Below are 20,755 nucleotides of genomic sequence, written 5' to 3' on the forward strand. Positions count from 1 at the left end.
ACTTTTATTATCACTTTTTAAACAGTTTGGGTTTTGATTGCACTCTTATAAAGAATACTTTCAGATGGGGGGAAAATGGTTTGTAAGCTGCCTTTTAACTCCTTCCAGCCTTCCAGGCTCAAATGATCCTCTCCTTTATTTCTAAAGTGCTGGGGCCTAGAACAATTCAGGGCTCCCTGTTATGGTCATGTACTTTCTCTTCACCTCCTTTCAATGTCTAAGAGATTTATTTTTGTTTAGCTTTCGCTCTCCATTCAAATTGAGATTGCTATTATTGAGATGCATTTGGAGAACAGAATTGCACTCTTTACTCTTTATTTTTGGCTTTTGACTAACTATGCTTGATAATTACATGTAACCACTTCACTTTGTAATATATTCCCCATATTTCCCTTCCAGCTGACCTAACACTTTCATATAGTAATATACTACAAAGTTCACTAACCCTTTTTTTATTTAGGGGCATAATTGGGACTCTGTATTCCTGAATCTCTGAAGTCCACATCAATACTTCTAAGCAAACTTCCTTTCAAATGCAGATAGAGTACTTCTTCTCAACTTGATGAAGAAAGCCCCTTTGCCTCCCTTTATTATCTGCTTTATGATATCTGTTTCATAATTTTAAATGGTGAGAAATCCTCATGCTTAATTTTCATGGTGTTTAAAATCTGTGATAAAATTCAAAACCAGCCAAATCATGTCCCATAGCGGGTGAGTCAGAGCTGACCTGCCTGTTAACTGACCGTGAACATAATTCTGTCCCGAAGTCTGTGAAAATCTCTTTTGTTGCAGTTTCTTTCACTCAGAGTTCGCTGTGTTTGGCTATATGAGGTGGCTTTCTTTCCCGCTGCAGGTTGATGTTAGGTAACAAAGGCACATGCACAGTCTGGAGGTCTCTCAGGCGTGCGTGCACCGTGCCATGTGTAACAGACGGATTCATGCCACCTAAATCAGCATGTGCAGGAGTTTTGGACTGTGATCCTCTGCAGACCTGTCTGCAGCAACACCCACCTGAGGAGACTTGTTCGTCTGACAGCCTCTCAGCCATTTCTACAGAGCTACTCTTATGGCCTATGAAACTGACTCAAGTTGAGCATCAGTTGATGAAAAAACCAAGCAGACTCTTTTTGCGCACAGCCCAGGTCACTTCTTGGCCCCACCCTGGGCACACCTAAAGCGTGGGATGTGAGTGTGAGCAACTGCCCGTGCATGACACCTGCTTAAAGAAGATGCTTAAACTCCACTGCTGCAAGAGACATGGCTGCTTCAGTTACCTTGAATTAACTACCAACCAGACAGCTCAGGCCAAAGACTCTCTGTGGTCTAAGACCTGGATTAAGGAAAGCATTTAAGTGTGTACCTCAGTTTACCCTTTCTCTGGAATCTACCTAAGGACATGGCTGAAGTCCTATTGAAATCCTTTCATAAAGTACTGGGATAAACAACTCCTAGTCATTCTAGAGACAGAAATTCATTAAATAAAAATGGTGGGCTTATCTCTTGAGTTTATGATAATAGGTCTAGGGTGTGGCTTTCTATTGAAACGTTGAAGTGAAAATAAAAATTACTTTGGAAGTCTCTTTTAAACATTCCCTCTGTCCTTCCTTGTTCCCTGTTTTCCACTAGCAATTCACCACAAAGAAAGCCTTTCCCACAAATCCAAAAATAAGGTCAAGTAGCATGTTAACCTGCATTGGCTGTGTGCCTGCAAGCTGTGTTTCAGAAAGTGTTGTTACATATTTTGCTAATTTAGAATCAAAAGCAAACCAAATAGTCACACAGAAGGTATGTAACTGTTCTGGCAGCATATCTCTCCACCATGAAAAATTTATTCTTTTTCTCTATAGATTGATCTAGGTGTTGTATGAATGCTATCTGGCTTCCATGCCCAGAAATACATATGACAAAATGTGGGTCTGTCTTACTGCATCTCAGGGCAAAGAAAATGTTGTTGCTGTTTTACAGCCGTTTGCTCTGAACCAGAATTTAACTTTGGGGACAGATATCTGGAAATCCGGGACTGAAAAGGATGTGTTTAAAAGTAGGAATATGGGAAAGCCAAAGAAACCATGTCTATCTGAGTCTGCAAATAGCCTGAAACACTTGGTCTGCAGCTTGCCTGTTGCATAGTGCACAGCTTCCGAAGGAATGGCCCACATCATGAAGAAATTATAGTGGTCTTTTAAGACCCTCTTTGTTCATTCTGCGTACCCAGCCCAAGAGTAGGTCAGGAGAACCAGCCATTAAAAAAAAATTCAGAAGAAACCTCATTCATCCCCACAGGACAGTGAGCCTAATGATGACTACTAGGGTAGCAATGGTAAAAATATTATAAAATAGTATATTTTACATATATATAACATATATTACTATTATAATAGTATATATTACCAATATATACTATATTAATATATATACAATAATAGAATAGATGGAAAAATGCAATGTGCAGAAAGGTCTTTACAAAAGCAACACCTTATTTCTAATTAAATAGCAGATGCTGATTCATAGAATGGCATAACCTTTTCCCTTCCACTTGACTACTATTGTCTCTTTATTTAAGACTTCAACAGATTTTGGCTTTGGTGTTTGGAAGTTACTGAATTAAAACAACTCGGGATGATATAGGAGGGAGTGTTCCATACAGTAGCACCATGCACCTTAGTGAGCCACTGTGTTAGTGTTCTACTTTAAAGATTGACTTAGCTTAAGCCTTAAAATGCTAGGTTTTGCTATATGTGAATTAATTATACATGCCATAATAAAATTATCAGGAAGATCCCATATTTAGAGACCTATGAGAGTTCATTCTTTTGGCTTGTACTGGACTAAAAACTGATGAATATTTGGCTTTTCCCAGCATTTTTAAGTCTGTGCTTAATAGCAAGAGATACTTCTGTGATGATTTCAATACTAGTCTCCTCAGCAAAACAAGCTGAATTTCACTATTCGAGATGGTGATTACTTTCCAGTATATTTTTGATCATAAAAGGCTCACAGAGCATGGCGCTGATGACGCCAAGGTGACGGGTTTAATCCCTGTAAGGGCCATTTAGTTAAGAGCTAATCTCGACGATCTTTGTGAGGATCACAAGGGGTCCCCTCCAACTCAGAATATTCCGCGATTCTGCCAACACCGCTTTGTGCAAAGCACCCTGGACACACAGTTTCGGAACAGCCACCCCTGAAACGAGAACGAGTCCGAACAGCTCTAAACCAGCGAAGAGGCTCGTGAAGAACCACAGCGTTCCATTTCGTGTTCCCTTCGGGGGAGCCTCGGGACGGGCAGAGTCCGGCGGGCAGGGCCGGGGCTGTGCGGTCCCTGCGGGCCCGGGAGCGGCGCCTTCGTCGAGGGATGCGGGGCAGGGGGCGCAGCCGCCGCGGCCCCCGGGGCCAGGCGGGGGTCTCCCCGCGATGCGTGGCCCTGGCCGGCGGATACGGGACCCCCGCTGCCGCCCCATCGCCCGCCCCCGGGGGCGGCGGGGCCCGCGCCCTCCCCTTCCTCCCCCGCCCGGCACAGGACCCTTTAAGAGGAGGGGGCAGCGACTTCAGGGTTCGGCTGGGGGGACGGGGCCGCTCCTGCGAGGGCTCTGGATTTGGACCGCCTGGGCAAAGAAACCCCTAGCAAACTAAATAAAGAGCGAGCGGAAAGGGGATGTTGGGGGGGGGGGATGAAAAAAAAAAAAAAGAGGCAATAAAAGTTAAATTAAATTAAAAGAAAAAAGAGAGAGATAACAGAAGGAAAACGGGAGATGTGGAGGCAGGAAAAGGGGGGAAGAACAGAAACCGCAGGGGGACACGGTCGGCAGGCTGCGCGCAGGGCGGCAATGGTGCGCCCCGGCGGGATGTGCTGGCTGCTGCAGCTGCCGCTGCTGCTCCTCCTGCTGCTGCTGCTGCAGGGCTCCCTCCTCCTGCTGGCCACAGCCCGGCACGGCCGCGCCGCCTGCCCGCTCCGCAGAAAGGTAAGCGCCGGCCGGGGCTCCCTGCGGGCCGGGGTGCCCCGGGGATGCGGCTCTGCGCCCCTCGGGGGGCGGTGGCGGCAGGGTGGGGTGTGCGGGGCCGTCCCGCCCGCAGCTCAGCCCGCTCTCGGGCGGGCGCTGCCCGGGAGCGGCACCGCCGAGGGAAGGGAGCGCCGTGGCTTCCCGGGGCTGTGCGCCAGGTGGGACGACCACCGTCTGAGTGCTGATGGAAGAGCCTGACGCCGGGGGGGAAGACCATGTAAACAACCAGGAGGATCTTCTGCCTGTGCCAAGTAGGACTTGCTGCGCCGTTCGCCACAGGACGGACTGGCCCGGAGTGAGTTGCTGCCAGCATCCCTCGCAGTGGTACCGTCTAGCCCTGCTGCCAGAGGCCAAGGTGCTGGTTTGGACCAACAAAAGGCCGTGCCCCTGGAGTGAAAACGCGCTTTGTGTTAAGTTTTGATCATCTTCTAACCTTATGAGCCTGACTGCAGTAACCAGGTGCAGCAAGGGCTGACCTAGCTCCGACGGGTGCTTAACACAGCTGAGGATCAGTGCTGCAGGTTAGGGGTGAGACTGTGGCCAGTGTGAAGCTTGCGAGCAAGGTGTCTGTCATTTCCATGAAAAATCAGACACCGAGAAAAAGCCCTTCTCGCTGAAGCTTCTGAGATGAAAGTATCAAAAGTCGTGAAGGGAAGGCCTTCTTGAATTTTGTGTTAACAGACCATCTGTGCTGTCTGTTGGCATCTGTTTGGACCTGAGGTGATTCTGGGACATGTGGACCACCACTTGTGCTCACCATCCTTCGCAGGCAGGGTTAACTCCTTCAGCACAGCTATTAAGGAGACTGGCAGCCCTCAGAAGTAAGTGCAGACTTGCTGCACTGAGGTCTTGCCGAAGCCACAGCAGACTCAGTGCAGGGTAGGTGTGAGAAAGCTTTGCAACTCGGAAGAAGATCTGTTCTGTGAATTTACTCCTCCCTCTCACCTGCACCTGGTCTTGGAGCCTTGCTGCCTCCAGTTGAGCTTGCCACTTCCCCAGGATATCTTCTTCTAGGTGTTAGGGAATTGCTGATTCAACTGTATGCCAAGCTACACTTGCTTCACTGGAGGTGTCTGCCTGAGCTTTAGTTAAACAGAGCTTAATCCTACTTTGTGGGATGGTGTCTTTACAATTTGCTTGTCCCTGGAACCAGTTTGTCAACTGGATTTATAGGTGGCCAGCTGTGACACTGCCGTAAAGACAGGTCAAGCATTTGGAGTGGGTGCCTCCTTCCCCTTGAGGGCATGAAGTACAAAGACCTGTGAGCTGCTGTGAAACTACTGCAAGGAGCTAGTGAGGGCAAGGACGAAGGGGACAGCCCCTGAGAGCCTGAGCAGCACAAGTCGTACTTGTGGAAGTTTCACAGATTTGGTGGAACACGCAGGAAGTTTTGCTCAGGAGATACTGACTGGACTCCTGCCAGTTACCAGCAAAACTGGCGGTGAAATGTGTTAATGATATATCATTATCTGCTGATTACTCTGTCATGGAAACATGAGACCACCTGTAGTTGTGGGGTTGGCAGGCTGTTTCCTAGGGTCATTAGAAAAGTGGTAGTAACTACACTCTCTAGGAATGGCAGCATCTGCCTTATTTACAAAGTTGTTAAGTTTATCTTTACTAATATTTACACCAATCCCTTGGGGAAAAAAATATATTCTCTTGCCCCTCCATCATCAGGGACAGCTTTTTTTGTTTTTTATTTTAGTTCCTTATGGGTTTTCTTTTTTTACCTCCCTAGACTACAGGTTTCTTCTTTTTGTTAAGTTGCCTAAGTTTCTTCTTTGTTTTAGGTTGCCTAAAGTTTCTGTCATGAAAAAAATATGTACACTAGTGCCTAAAAGAAAGAAAAAAGTTATTTTAAGGAATGAACACACAATATTTAAGAAGACTTTCTCATCATCACTCCAAATTATAGTTAAAACTACAAGCAATAATGTTCCCCATCATTCTTTTTTTTTTTTTTTTTTTTTTTTAAATAGGAAAAAAAGAAAGACATTGGGAACAATTAATCTAAAATAAAGTATACTAAAATCTTTTTGTGTTATATGCCAGTTACTAAGTAATGTGGTCTGGTAGTGCTTTCTTGTTGCTTAACATTGGAGTGTATAGGAAAAATTGAAGCCAGAATTCAGGGATTAACAGTGGAATGCTTGTAGTTGTAGTGGGTTAGTTTTTTATGATGTGTTGTTCCTGACAGAAGGCCAATTAATATATATGGATACTTTTCCCCATATATGCACGTCAGCACAGCAAGTCATCTGTACCTGTGGCATTTTAGTTAAAAATTTTGGTTTTATTTTTCCTTTCTGGCAAACGGGGATGGAATGTGTGTTCTTTCAGCAGTTGTAGCCAGTGCAGTGTTTATTCCTAAGTGAGTTCTGCTTAAAGTCTTAAGCTGAGTTTGAGAGTGTCAGTAATGCAGGTGGGCAAAAGCTCAAGACTATTAAATTGTGTGCATTACTGTAGTTGCATGGGCACTTAATGTGGTCAGTAAAATCACAATCTTTGCCTCGATGAGGTATAAACGAACATGACAAGATACGACACCAGGATAGATAAGAGAGAGGGAGGAATCCATATAGGGAGGGTTATAGGGCTGTCTGCCTGGGTGAGATATTGCATGCTGCATGTTCTGGCTTCTGCAGCAAGAAAAAGAAAAAAAAAAAAAAGTAAGAGAATATTGTAGATTAAGAAACAGTGTATTTCTGAGCTGAGATTGGGAAGAAGGTGTAGCTGTGAGGCCAAGTGGTGAGTATGAAGATTAGGGGACCTGAAACTCACTGATGCCACAGAGGGCACCTACCTGCACAGTATTTTGAAACATATGATCAACAGAGATGAGATGGAAGATGGAAGAAAGTACAACTGATGTAGAAAGAAGCAGACTGAGTGTAGGTTTTCCACATCTGGAGTTGACATCCATTTCTTCAGTCTTTGGACAGCAGTTTTTCTTTCCCTCTGAGGCTCCATTCTCCACATCACCACAGCCTTTCACCTTGGTTTTTTTTTTTTTAGTTTTCAATTGGATCTTGGTGTGGGAGCAAGTTGTGTTCTCTTGTGAGACTGCCACTCTTGCCATTTGCTCATAGTTTTTCCCATTATGAGTATTGCTTTGAGTACCACCAGTAAACTGAAGAGTGGAGAAAGAAATATGAATCTTGATCTACTTGTGAACCTTTTTGTTATGCTGCTGGAACTGAAATGTGTTCAGCTCAAGTGTACAGCCCAGCTCTTGTAAGCCTCCAGGACAGCACTTCAGCTGTAATCTGTGTTGGTTTTAAAGCACCCTTTTCTTTATTTTAACAGCTGTGTTCAAGGATCCCACAGCAAAGGAAAATTGGGTTGTATAGCACCTTTATCTACTGCGTGCTCTCAGGCAAGTGAGGTGCTGCCAGTGATGGTGTGTGGTGCGATGCTGAACAAGCCTCGGCATTGCTCCTGTGCTATCTCACAGCCACCTAGAGCACTGTTTAACAGCTTCCCTTTTACGGTATTGGGGAGCGATTATATCCTTGCTTTTCCCTCTCTGAAGCTGCACTGACACATCTGACAGCTCCAGGAGGTGGGCAGGGAGGTGAGAGTGCACAAAGGTACAGCAGGGGAAGGCAGACCTGCTCAGGCGCACTTTGCCCCATCCCCTCTCAAGCAGAGCAGTAGCAGGGTGTCTGCAGCGGTCTGGCATGGACACAGAATGGTGCTGGGACTCCAGTCTCCACCTTCTGAAGGAAAAGGAAATGACAAAGGAGTGTGAGGCATTAGCATGTCCTGAGCAGACTTTTGGAGGCAGAGTGGGCTTTGTGAGCTCTCCCTGTGCCATCACTCGGTGTTGATACTGAGCTGCTGGTGCCCAGAAACTGACTCTGCAGGTCTGGGGAAGTTTCCCATCAGTGGTGGAAAACTGAGGGTTCTCTGTCCTCTCAGGCTGGCTCCAAGCTATTTTGAGAAGGCAAGTCTGAATGGTGTTTGGAGTGACTTCCAAGTTCATGAGTGCTATTATTGACATGGAAGTGCCAGCAAGAGTGTCCAGCTGCTCTGCTTTGTAAAGTCTCAGCCTTGAGGGTGGTGTGCAAACTTTTGCTAGGTCTCAGCCTGCTTTTTTTGGCCTGTGCTACAGGCTTCTTAAAGGAAGGATTTACTCTGTGCCTGATGGTCTGTGTGATTTCTTCAGTGGTACCACTAATAGATGACAGTATTACTCTGCTCTCAGTATCCGACTATGAAAGTGGGAGGGCTGTGCAGAGCAAATGAGTGTAACATCAAAAGCCTTTCTAGCTAGGCTGTGTGCAGTAGTCCAGAGCAGCACTGACAATCCCTGTTAAAATCTAGCACCATTCATCGAGGCTTGAGCCTTCTGGCTGTGTTTATTGAGGAGCTGGATTGGAGTTTTAAGCTGGCTGGTGACCACTTGTCCCTTACAGTTCCTTGCAGTTGTGGCTGTCCTTGTGCACTCCCAGATACATGATCAGACTTGTGTGAAGAGAAATGCTGAACTCCTAACCTCATGCCTACCCCAGCTGCCTCTTCTGTCTTTACACTTGCATTAGATAGAAAGCAGAACTTCTGGTCCTTACTTTGTGCTGGCTGAACACTACTTTCAGGTCATTTCCCTCCACAGTGGTGGGTCCTTCCATTTTTTTCCTTCTGACTAATGACAGGAAACCCTGTAGTGTTTTCCCTCTACTTTGCATATTCATTTTCCTGTATTCTTCCCAGGTCTATGTGAGATTTGTATTCATCTGTTGCCCTGGATCTTCTTTACCTCTTGATGCTCTTTGTGTTTGTCCTCCCTTCTTCCCGTGGTCTTCAGGAGAGTTTTTATGGTCTGTAATTCAGGTGTCAGGATTGTCCTACAGGATATAGAGCTGTAGCATGGTCTTACCAGGGTCTGAAGTATCCTTCAGACTCTTGAATGCTGTGGAAGGGTCTGAAGAGCCCTTTGGAATATATTTGGTGTGGACAATGTTTTCAGGCACATGGTGTGATTTTTTGGGGGGCTGTCCCGTGTAGCACCAGGTGTTAGACTCAGTGACCCTTGTGGGTCCCTTTCAGCTGAGGATATTCTATGATTCTGTAGTGCATGCTGGTAAGCTGGACTGGTGGTAGCACTTCTCTGAAGTGCTGCCTGACCCGTGGCCTGGGTTTGATGTAGAGAGCTGCTGGAGAAGGTTTTCTGGGATAAGCCATTGCAGAGCAGTCTTTAAGATTAACCTTTCTGACCCTGGGGCTTTAGTGTCAGAAATTTATAGCCAACGTGCTTCCAATAAATTCCTCCAAGCAGCCTGTTCTGCATTTGGCAGTCAGGCAGGCTTCTTGGATCAGCATACATGCACGGTTAGCCCCAGTGCTGAGGTTAAAGTTATCTGCTGGCTCACAGCTGACCAGATGTTTGAGTGCATCTGGAAGCCTGTTCTCTTACTTAGACATGCAAAGGCTACCTCTTCCTGTCTGTGCAGACAGAAACTGTTTGTGTCCATTGCTCCAGTAACTGATGCTGACCAGTGGGGTTCGTGCGTGCTGTGGGTGATGAAGGTTGTGCCTGGTGCTGGTGTAAAGTCAGTTGGAAGGATTTAAGCGGGATTAAATTTTGCCCCATCTGCTCTTCTGTCATGAGGGAATACCACAGGCCTGTACCGAGGTGTTCCTGGTGATGCCGTGAGGTACATTTTTCAGCAGAACAAACTTAAATTTGATTCTGACTTCCCGATGGCTGTGGTTTTGGAGAGATTTTACAAGCTAATCTAAAGAAAGAAGCTTTTTCCTCTACTGTGTTTAAAAGTGTATACTCAGGAACCACAGCCCAATTCGGCCTCAGAATTTTTTTCCCTTATTTTCCAAGTTATCGCATGCCCTTCTCTGCTCCTTAAGGAGAACTGGGCTGTGAAGAGTCCTTATTGTGTGTCTGTCTGCCATTTGCTGTGTCCCTGTAAAACTGGGCTTCTACCTGCTCCAGCAAGTCTGCCTGGCATCTATATTTGTGTTACTCGTTTTCTTCATGTCTCACTGTCGCCCACCTGGCGACCAAGTACTGCACAGCCATGCACTGAATCCCTCCTCCATGGGATGCAGGAGGGCACTGGAAAGGTGGAAGTGGGAACACTCTTGGGTTGAGATAGACAGTTTAATACGTAAAGCAAAAACCGTGCACACAAGCAAAGCAAATCAAGGAATTCACTCACCACTTACCTTTGTAGGCAGGTATACAGCCATCTCCAGGAAAGCTGGGCTCTATCACATGTGACAGTTACTCGGGAAGACAAAACCCATCACTCTGAGTGTCCTCCCTTCCTTATTCTTCCCCCAGCTCTTTGTGCTGAGCATGGTGCTGTATGGTATGGAATATCACTTTGGTCAGTTGGGGTCAACTGCCCTGGCTGTATCCCCTCCCAGTTTCTTGTGCATCCCCAGCATCCTTACAACAGGTAGAAAAGGCCTTCATGCTGTATAGTCCCTTCTCAGCAGTAACAGAAACATCTCAACACCATTTTCAGCACAAATCTAAAACATAGCCCCATATAGGCACTGAGAAGTAAATTCACTCCACCTCAACCACAACCAGTATACTCAAAGTGGAAAGTTCTCGCAGGATGCTGCACTACCCTCTCACTAAGTGTCACAACAGTTTCTTTGGTGAAAGATGCCTTGCTGTGCAGAGATGAAGGTTATAGAAACCCTACTGTCTTGCTCTGCTTCACCAAAGGGATGCCAACTTTTGACTCAGTAAAAGGCAGAAGTTGGATAAGCATCCTGCCTGGAGGTGGTGTGCTGGGGTTGTGCTCTGCTCCTGGTTTTGGTAGATGCCCAGGTGATGTATCAGGTGATGTTACTGTTGAGAAGACCTGGTGTTACCATTCAGGAGGAGAAAGCCACAGCCAGTGATTTTACTTAATGAAAAATGAATGTTGACCTGAAGACCTGAGAAAAAAGCATGGTCAAAGAGGACTCTGTGAGAATGAAGTCACTTTAGGAAAAGTCCATGCTGGCAAAGCTGCTGAGCCAGGTGACCTGCTGACTTGGCACCTTAAGCCTATACTGCAGTGGCCTGGTGTAAGTGTGTACTTACTCATCTGTGTCTCCCTCTCTCACAGCAAAATGAGCTGAATTCCTTCCTGTGGACCATCAAGAGAGATCCCCCATCCTATTTCTTTGGCACCATCCACGTCCCGTACACACGTGTCTGGGATTTTGTCCCAGAGAACTCCAAGAAAGCCTTCCAGCAGAGCCACATCGTGTACTTTGAGCTGGACCTCACCGACCCCTACACCATCTCAGCTCTCACCAGCTGCCAGCTCCTCCCACAGGGGGAGAACCTCCAGGATGTGCTGCCCCGTGACATCTACCACCGACTCAAGCGGCACCTGGAGTACGTGAAGCTCATGATGCCATCCTGGATTACCCCAGACCAGCGGGGCAAGGGGCTGTATGCAGATTACCTCTTCAATGCCATTGCTGGCAACTGGGAGAGGAAGAGGCCAGTCTGGGCGATGCTGATGGTGAACTCTCTGACAGAGGTAGATGTCAAGTCACGGGGTGTGCCTGTCCTGGATCTGTACCTGGCCCAGGAGGCAGAGCGGCTGCGGAAGCAAATGGGTGCTGTGGAGAAAGTAGAAGAGCAGTGCCACCTGCTCAATGGGCTGAACTTCTCCCAGGTGAGGCAGAGTGGTGTGCAGGGTGCCAGGCTGGCTGCTCAGGTGGATATCATAGCAGCAAGAACACGGGCTGGGGTGTGGGGTAAGTGCTTTCTACGCGGTGATTCTCTTGCTCCCTGCAGCCTGTCAGGAGCTAGCATAGGAGTTCGGGCCAGATGAGACTGTTCTCTTCCTTGGGCAGGCTTCACCCTGAGAGACTCTGGACCTTTGGATGTGTACTTTCTGACCCTGACTGGGCTGCCGTGCAGGAGCCCAGGAGAGGTTGGGGCTCAGTTTTTGTAATGTTAAGTTAAAAAAAAAAGGTGTGGTCACTTGGGGAAAGCAGGGGTGTGGTGAGTAGTGCTGAGAAATAAGTGCTAATTGTAGAAGTATCACAGTGGATGTTTCAATGCCTGCAGTTATAGGGCCCTTTACATTGGGAATACTATTTTTTTTTTTGGTTTTGGGTTTTTTTCCTTCCTTTGATATCAGGTGAGGGTTAGCACAGCACAGCTTTCTGCAGGGAGCTTCCCAGGCTAGTGCAGGCACTGGTTCAAGCATCTTTGTGTTTGCAAATCAGGTAGAGTTCAGCACTGTTGTTCATGCAGTATCACACCAGGCAAGTAGAGTGACCTCTGTGTTGTCCATGTGTTGGACAGGGTGTTCCTTTCTGAACCAAATACACCAGGGAATCTGTCACTGCCCCTGCCCTGTGCAAATCACAAGGAGGTTGCTCTCTGATGCTGGATGCCTTTGCTATAGAGAGGTGCTAGTTTGGGGAGAGGAAGTGGTATTTACTTAGGAATAGATGAGACCTGCATTTTGCAGCATGCCCTGATAGCGCAAGGTGGGAGGACCTTTGGTTATGGGGCTGGGAAGTTTCAACTGATGCCTGACCCTTTCCTGTGCATCCTGTCCCATCACTGATGCAGAATTTCCTGTGCTGGAGGGGAAGGAGCAGAAGGGGAGGTGCAGCCCAGCAAGTGCAGGGTAAGCATTTTGGGTCAAATATCTGAGGTTCTGCTACCCCAGCCAACATTGGTGGGGAACCACTGTGCAGGGAATAGCACAGCAGCACAGACTGCATCACTTGTGCAGTCCTTAACTGCAGGCAAGACATCTCTCCCTCGTTTGGAGCTGGGCAGCCTCATTCACATCTCCAGTCTTGCTTAACACTGTTCTTTGAATCCTTATGCTGTCTCTTTGTTCACAGCTAACACAGGAATAGGCTGAGAAGTCCCATTTCCTCCACTTCTTTTCCTGGTTGAGGCTTGATTAACATTATTGCCCATGTTTTTCTGTTGCTGACAGAGCCCCTTTGGTTTAGCATGAGAGAGGTGGAGAGAGTGGACCACGTGCATTCTTCTCTACAGCCTCGTAAGAAAGTGGTTGGGAGGGTGAGAAATATTGCTTGCAAATTATGTCCCCGTTAAGCTCATTGCAAACGTTGACTCTTTAAGCTTTCACAGGGATTTCTTCAAAGAGCAGCTCTTGCTGTGCTGTTTTGCAGATGGAATAAATATCAAGCTGCATGGGCTATGAACACAGAGCTGCAACATCCAGAATTGCCCAACCTGCTGAGGGGGCCAGAGTGACCAGAACTACAGGAGAAACTTGCCTCTGATTGGGACAATCATAGCCCATGGCTGCCCCACGGCGAGTGGAGTTGTACATGTGCATCCTGCAGGCTGTGGCTCTTTCCATGCCTGCTCATTTCCAGGGGAGTCCCTTGAGAGAGCAGGTCCAGAGCAGCTACTGCACAGCAAATTCACACCTTCACTTCTGTCCACTACTAGATTTCCAAAACGGGCAGCTTAAGGAAAAGGGGAACCAGAAGCAGATGATTTTTGTATTACTAAGCCAATTTCTTGGCTGTTTCAGAAAATTACTTGTGAACTGTCATGGTTGGCAATTCTGTAAATCTTTGATTTTGGAGCTTTCTTCTCAGTTTGTTCAGATTTAATTACGTGTTTCATATAAACAGAACAAAGACTTTGAAATAGGCTGTTTGAAAATTATTTTCTTTGGTATTGTGCTGGTCTGGAATGCCCCAGTATTCAGTCACTTCTGTGACTGCTTTTCAAGTGAGCAAACATACAGGAATGACTTAGAAACTTCCACTGGGGAAATGGAGAATATAAAACCATAAGGAATAGTCATTCCTGTGAAAGAAATGTCATAGAATGCCTTGGGTTGGAAGCGACCATAAAGATCACAGGCTCCATTCCCCCTGCCATGGGCAGGAACACCTTTCACTAGACCAGCTTGCTCAGAGCCCTATCCAACCTGGCCTTAAACACTTCCAGGGATGGGGCATCCAGAGTTTCTCAGAGCAGCTGTCCAGATATCACCACTTCTTAGCCAAGACCCTGTCTGGTTTGGCTTCTCGTGGAAGATTCTACCTGTTTTCTGTTCTTTGTTTGAGAATTATCTTCCCATACGACTTTCCTGTGGTCAAACCTTGCCATAGCACTCCTCCTGTCTGAGCATCTGAATGCATGACTACATCTTCAAAAGCAGTCTTCAAAACCGCTTGGGTGGCAGTAGAAAGGAGGCAACCACTAAGGGCTGACTGCTCATGAGATCCTGGCTCCAAATCTGGGACTGACCACTTGAAAGTCTTGCCATTTTCATGTTTCAGATGGTTCCTCATACAGTTAGTTGCAGATAGACAGTGAAGCAAAGTTTTCTACATCGATAGTTTTGCATTAATTAGGGCAATATTTGTTCATGTTTCTTTTAGTCAAAGAGCAACCTTTGCAAGCAACAAAGCGCTGAGAGATTCTTGCTTTCCTCTAGAGGGTTCCCAGCTCTTCCAGGTTCTGGACCACTAACATGACTGGAAGAGCTGTACGACTCCTGCTTATCAAGTACAACCCTTCTGACATAACAGCAACATCCTTTTTCCTGCTTAATCTATCCACCCACTTGGGTGAAAGGCCACCTTTGATAACCTTTATGTAAAATTATTATTTAGTAACAGTCTACATCTGTGGGGAAAGTAGGAAGCAAAGACACCTCTGCCTTGTAATGTGTGCTGCATGGTTTGTTAGTCCACTCTTCCCCCCCCCACCCCGCCCTTTTAAGGAAGTTGGAAGTGATGGCTTGAAATTAGGTGCAAAAGATAACAATATAAAATGGGAGAGAATTGTGCTAGACTTCTCATTTAAAATAAAGGTGTGGGGGTTTTGTGTGTGTGTGTGTTTTGTTGTGGTTTTGGTTTTTTGTTTTGTTTTTTTTTTCCCCCTACATGTAATTGGTCAGCTATAATGTTTATCTTTAATTTCTGGGATGATGAGGCCGGACCTGGCAGTGTTTTGACTCATAAAACTTTGGTTTGGGTTCGTTTTTGGCAATGACAGTAATGGAGAACCTCAGAAAAAGAAAAAGCAAGCAGAGGCACACATGGTGCAAGATTTGCAAGGAGTAGTTAAGATCTACATTTGGAGCAAAGTGAAGAGCAATTGCTTGATGAAGAAGCTGACAGAGGAGCAGAGCATTTCGTTGCTAAACAAGTTGGACGGGACACTGTTTGTGGTAACCTGATTGCATCTTCTGCCCTGAGGGTGTAACTTCAAGTTGTATTTGTCAGGAACAGCCCTCCCTCCTCAGGTGATGGGAACATCAGAGTTTTCTGCATATGCAGCCCCCACGTCTAGACATCAGGGATGGGGAATGGGCTGGCTGGTGGGAATCAAAATAACTTAGGCTTTGCATTTCTATCATCATAATTAGAGTTTAATTAAGATGCTTTTAACTATCTGGGGATTTCAGGGTTCTTCCCTCAGTGAGAGTAAAAGTGGAATTCCCTTGCTGATCTGCTGTCTCTTCAGAAGGGTGGAGAGTTTGTTTCAAACAGCCTGGACTCCACAGCAGGGCTTTGAAATCCCAAACTGTGAACTTTGCTGTGACAAGGGTTTGCACTGGTCACATGGACCATTATAAGCTCCTTGTGTTTGCCCTGTATATGCCTATCAACTAGCTGGATTCTCCCATTAAAAATGCCCTTTGCTCAGCATGTCACACAGCAGAAACAGATGTCAGGTGGCAAACATGGCTTTGTCTCTCCTTGCTGCTCCCATTGGTAGCTCCTTGCCTGTCACTGGCTCCCAGTGATACATGAGCATGCCAAAACACTTCTCTTTTTACTAAACTAGCAGAGGCTGGGCTATGAGTTGTATGTAGAGCTTTGAGGGCACTTGTGACTGGATTATCATGCTGTCCTCTGACAAGTCAGCACCAGACTGGTTGGCAAGTGCACTGTGTGGTGCTTGAGATCCTCTAGCTTTGGGTGAGAGCACTGTTGCTGCAGAGGAGCACAGTCCTGTCCGCAGGCTGAAGGGTCCTGGGCATCAGCAGCCACTAGAGGTAGAAGTTTGGGCTAGGTGCCTTCTGGAGCAGTAAGGAATGTGGACCAGGGAGGGGATGTGGTCTTGGCACATATTCACCTGTTCAGGCAGTTGGATGCCTCTGTGCTAAGCTTTGATCTTCATGTTCTCACGTCTTGACACAGAATTACGGTGGTCTGATACTGTGGCTCTGTCTGACGGCTGCTCCCAAGGGCTCGCTTGCTGCCTGTTACTGAACCTGATGTGTTCTGTAGCTGCCAGCTTTTCCCTTGGACAATGAGGTTGAAACTATTCTGGATGCTCTAAAGCACATGCCTGTGGAGTTGAAGAAGACAACTTTCTTTCTGACCTCAGAACTGGACTGCACTCCTGTCACCCTCCTGGCCCAGACAGGATTGCAAGGGATGCAAGTTGGGTCCTGTATCCCAGTTGACAGCATTTCTGTCCCATGGCAGTGGTGCTGAAGAGTAATTTTTAGTTTTCATCAACAAATCCAGGCAAATTCAGACAGAAAATACAGCCCAGCTTTAGCTTTTAGCTGTTCGATTTTATGAGGGTTTGTATTCCACCAAAGAGTCTCTGCTATCAACTTTCTTTACCTGTGTGGGTGCTGCAACTGCAATCAGTTTGTCCTCTAATGTTCTATTTGTTGAGCCTTTGCCAGTGGGACACGTTTTTTATGTGTTTACTGTTCCCTCAGCTCTCCCCAGACAGCATCTGTCTTGTGCCATGGCTGTCATGTGTGCGCTTGGTGCACACATCAGTATTGTCACTGTCCTCGTCCTTCCCTTTTTTGCATCTGAGTTTGCTGTGGTTTTTTTAGGTGTGCTGGTTTTCTGAGAGCTCATGCTTGGGGGTTTCCAAGTCCTTTTTGCTCTCACTGCTCCCCAGGAAAGAGCATTACTGCTGTTGTTGCTCCAGTCCCTGTCTGCTCCCTGGACAAGATGAACTGCAAGCCAACTTACAGAGTTGTTTCTTATCTGCATTAATGTTTTCAGGTCTTCCAACTACTCTTTTTGTCCCTCATATCTTGGGTATGTGAAGTGCTGGGTTTGCATTTCTCTAATTCCTATTGCCATACACTCTCTTCAGAAATCTGTTCACTGATGCTGTTGTCTTTACTCAGAAAACTGTAAAACTTGCAAAGTACTGTCAGGATTTTTGGAAAGTTTCCACTAAGGGTTGTCCTCCTGCTTCTCCACTACAACAGAAGTTTGAGACTCCAAAGAGTCTTGAGACTGTAGTGTCTCTGAAAACAATCAGTCTCTCTCTTGCCCATTCACTGGAATGCTGTGCAGCCTGTTCACTTCTTCCTGTGGCTCCTTCATTGGTGACTCAGCTCTTCAAACCCGGCACACCTTCTGCAAAATTACTGTTTGTTGGCCCCAGCCTCATAAGAGACATTAGGGGCTCCTGGCAACCTGGAGAGCTGTGTCTGCCATCAGCAGGTCTGTCTGGCTGGAGGCCTCTGGCACAGCTGGTTCAGTGACTCCTGCAGCTACGGGAGATTGAGCATCACAGCTTGTCAAGGCCATAACTGAGGAAGCTTAAACTAGTGTGCTAATTAGACTGGGGCCGAAAGGATCTCTCTGCTCTTCCTTTCCAGCTATTAAGTCTGTTTGCTGCCCCTGTTGGGTGCTCCTGGATGGTCAGAGAGGGGCCCTTCCTGCTCGCCCTGCCTGTGCAAACCCCTGTGACAACTGATGTACCACACCCTCACTGCAGTGCCACGCCCCTGTTTGCCGCACTCCGGGTTATTCACACTTCATAGGGCTGTTTAAATATCCCTCGATTGCTCCCAGCACTAACCCCTCTTTGCCTGGTTGGCTGCTGAGGGCTTCCAGATCAGGGGCTGCTGAACTCGGGATCCCCCTTTATTACAGCTGGGTCTCACCCCCTGGACTTCCCTTCTACACCACTGCTTGAGCCTCAGATATATCCCCCCAGGGAATCTCATATGTGTCCTGAGTGCCATCTCTGGCTCAAGACATCCCTCAGCTCCTGGCAGCTTGAACTGAGGGCAGGTGCCAGGGGAAGAGCCACTCTGTATGTTGTTGGAGATAAAGTGCTGGGCTTCTGATCCACTGTGCAGATGTGGCAAAGCTGTTCACAAAAAGTAACTGAGGTACGCCTGGAAGTTGGTAAGGAACAGGTCAGCTGACCTGAGCTGGCCACTGTCCCTGCTGGAGCATTCAGATGTCCACATTTTCTCCCTTTTCCCAAGGCTTGTCTTTTCTGAGCGTGTGAACAGGCAAGTATGTAGGGAGCAGTTGGCTGTGCAGTCTGAAACCAAGGAGAGGTTTAGGAAGGTTTATGCATAGATCTTAAGAACAGTCCTCTCAACTAAAACCAAATGTGTAACCGTATTTAGTCCACAATTTACTGTGATCACAGTCATGTCTTATACCTGTCTGATGGAAGATTTAGGCATCTGGCCTTGTGCGTTTCTGAGTCTCTTTGTTCTTAACAAGATTAGTGAGATTGCTAGCTTTGGCCAGAACTCAAGTGTCTGGTAAATGTATTACAAGAATGTTCTAGTAAATATTTTTATTTTTTTTACTGGCAGATTTTATGTGGTTTTGTGTGACCTGTTTTCCTTTCTGAGCATGTTCATTAGTGAACACAGTGCTGGAGACTGGCTTGATCTTACTCAAACCCTTGATTTTTATATGTATGACTTATAATTTATCCGTGTGTCCCACTCCCCTCACATCCCATGAACAGTACCACGTGAGAAAAAATATTTACACATGTTTTAGGACTATCAGGCTATTAAACCTCAAATTGGTTGGATTTGCAACTAGGCATCAAGTCTGCCTGATTTTGCTGCAAATAAGTAGGTACTACCAGGTACTAATTGATTCAGACAGCAAGTGTTATCCCATTCTCTCCAAGGTAAAAGCTGGGATGCTGGTTGCCTTTGGTAAATATGTAGCACCCTGCAGTGATGTGCTGCTGGATGTGTCCCAGCACAGGGTGTTGTTGAGGACTTTGCTACTGATGCTCCAGTCCTCTGATTCAGGGTATGCCAAGTTTTCAATTGTGTGAAGTAAAAGCTTTACCTTTGCTGGGGGTACTGGATTAACTGCTTGAAGATTTTTAACTGCTGAGAAAATCTGACCTTTCCTCTAGACGTTGTCTTAAATATTTTCCTGCCTCTCTTAACTGAAAACGGTTCAGTCCTGGCTCCTGCGAACACCTGAAGAAGTGGAATGAAAAGCAGGTGTTGGCCTTGTCTTGGACTTCTACTTGTTTTGCAGAGGGCAGCTGGCTAAATCACTCAGATGCTCAAAATCCACTGGTCTCTTCCCACATTTTTGCCACTCTACCCTCTGAAGGGCACATAAGTTAGGTTAGAATCCAACCATACAGAAGGCTAAAGCAGCTTAGCTTTCCATGGTAGCGGAGTTGAACAGTTAACTTCTCCCAGGTCTTTCACTAGACGTCTTATTCAGGGCTATGCAGTTTTGTGAACACTATGGTTACTGGTCTGCTTGACCAGGGCTGTCTCAGCAGGAAAGACATGCCCTTATCCAGTGCTAGACAGACAGAAGTTTCCTCCTGCTCTGACCTCAGATTGCCTTATTCTGACTAAATCAGCCCCTTGTGTTGGGAATGTGCAGCAGTTTGATGCACCTGTGGTAGCCCATGCCTATAGTCATACAAGAACTTCCCCTTACTTCCATGTATGCTCAGTGAAATTCCTGCCCCTGGAGTTTCAGGGTATCCCTCAAAACGCAGACATACCAAATTCCTCTGTAGCTCCTTGAGAAAAAGAACTAAGATCCTGTCACTGCTGGGATGTCTGGCAAAATGGTCTCTGGGAAGTCATAGGGCTGAAATTTCTGTACTCAAGCAGTTGCAGACATTCTGAGGTGAATTTTAGCTGTACTCTTCTGGAGACCATACTGGGAATCTGGTAGGTAGGTGGTGCACCTTTCTTTGTGTTTGTGTTGGGCACTGCATTTTCAGTTTCACAGAAGCCTGCACAAAGACTTAAACCGTCAAAATGCAGGCATGTCAGGAGTAGTTGAGAGCTTCCAATGGAGGCGTTTCTGCTGAAACAGATCGTAGCATACAGTCTAGGTCTGACCTCCTGAACAATCTCTGCTGCTCAGCAAGTGTATAGTAACTTGTTAGGCTGGGGTAATTTGATCACAAGTTTCATCCCTGTGTGAATTTACAAAGCCTGTTTATAAAGATAAATGGGCTATTGTCATAGCTGGAGTCCCATGGAATGAGCTGCATTTTTGGAATGAGCTGCATTTTTGGAATGAGCTGCATTTTTGGAATGAGCTGTATTTTTGGAATGTCTGACAATAAAGTGGCTACAGCCGTGTCTTCCAGGAAGGGGAAAATGGAGAAAGATGAGAGGCTGACACTGTGTATATTTTCCTTGGCTTTGAAGATGTGGGTAAGCTAAAAAAAGACATGAAAAACTCAAGGTTTAGCCGATTAACAGTGATACAGGGGGTGGAAGCACCTGCTATGAGTATTGCACAGTGCTTTGGTGAGAATCTCCCTTAAACTCTGCCAGAGGAGAACAAGAGAAAGATTATGTCTCCATTTAGGTATCTCAGGTACATTTTTGCAGCACTGGAAGAAACCTACACACCTAAAATGCACAGGTGAATAACGCTCTGCCTGGAAAGTGTCGCTGCTGTCTTGGACTAACGAAGTTTCAGACTTCATCCACGTTGATAAAAAATTAGGTACATCCCGTGAGTATTGCTGGTTCCAAAAGTAATTTCTGATATATACTTTATTGTCAAAAGGT

The 20,755-nt window shown here is 46.4% G+C and overlaps 1 protein-coding gene across 1 annotated transcript in view; it reads left to right on the plus strand.

Moving 5' to 3' along the window:
• Positions 1-3,827: 3,827 nt before the first annotated feature.
• Positions 3,828-20,755, plus strand: part of TRABD2A (TraB domain containing 2A) — a 67,832-nt gene continuing 50,904 nt past the window's right edge. Inside the window, exons 1-2 of the mRNA XM_050329158.1 lie at positions 3,828-3,962; positions 11,090-11,650. Coding sequence (XP_050185115.1) covers positions 3,828-3,962; positions 11,090-11,650 — 696 coding nt within the window. The remainder of the gene's footprint in view (positions 3,963-11,089; positions 11,651-20,755) is intronic.

The sequence above is a fragment of the Myiozetetes cayanensis genome, unplaced genomic scaffold, assembly GCF_022539395.1.
Source record: "Myiozetetes cayanensis isolate MyiCay16 unplaced genomic scaffold, myiCay2020 scf4, whole genome shotgun sequence".
Lineage (NCBI taxonomy): Eukaryota > Metazoa > Chordata > Aves > Passeriformes > Tyrannidae > Myiozetetes > Myiozetetes cayanensis.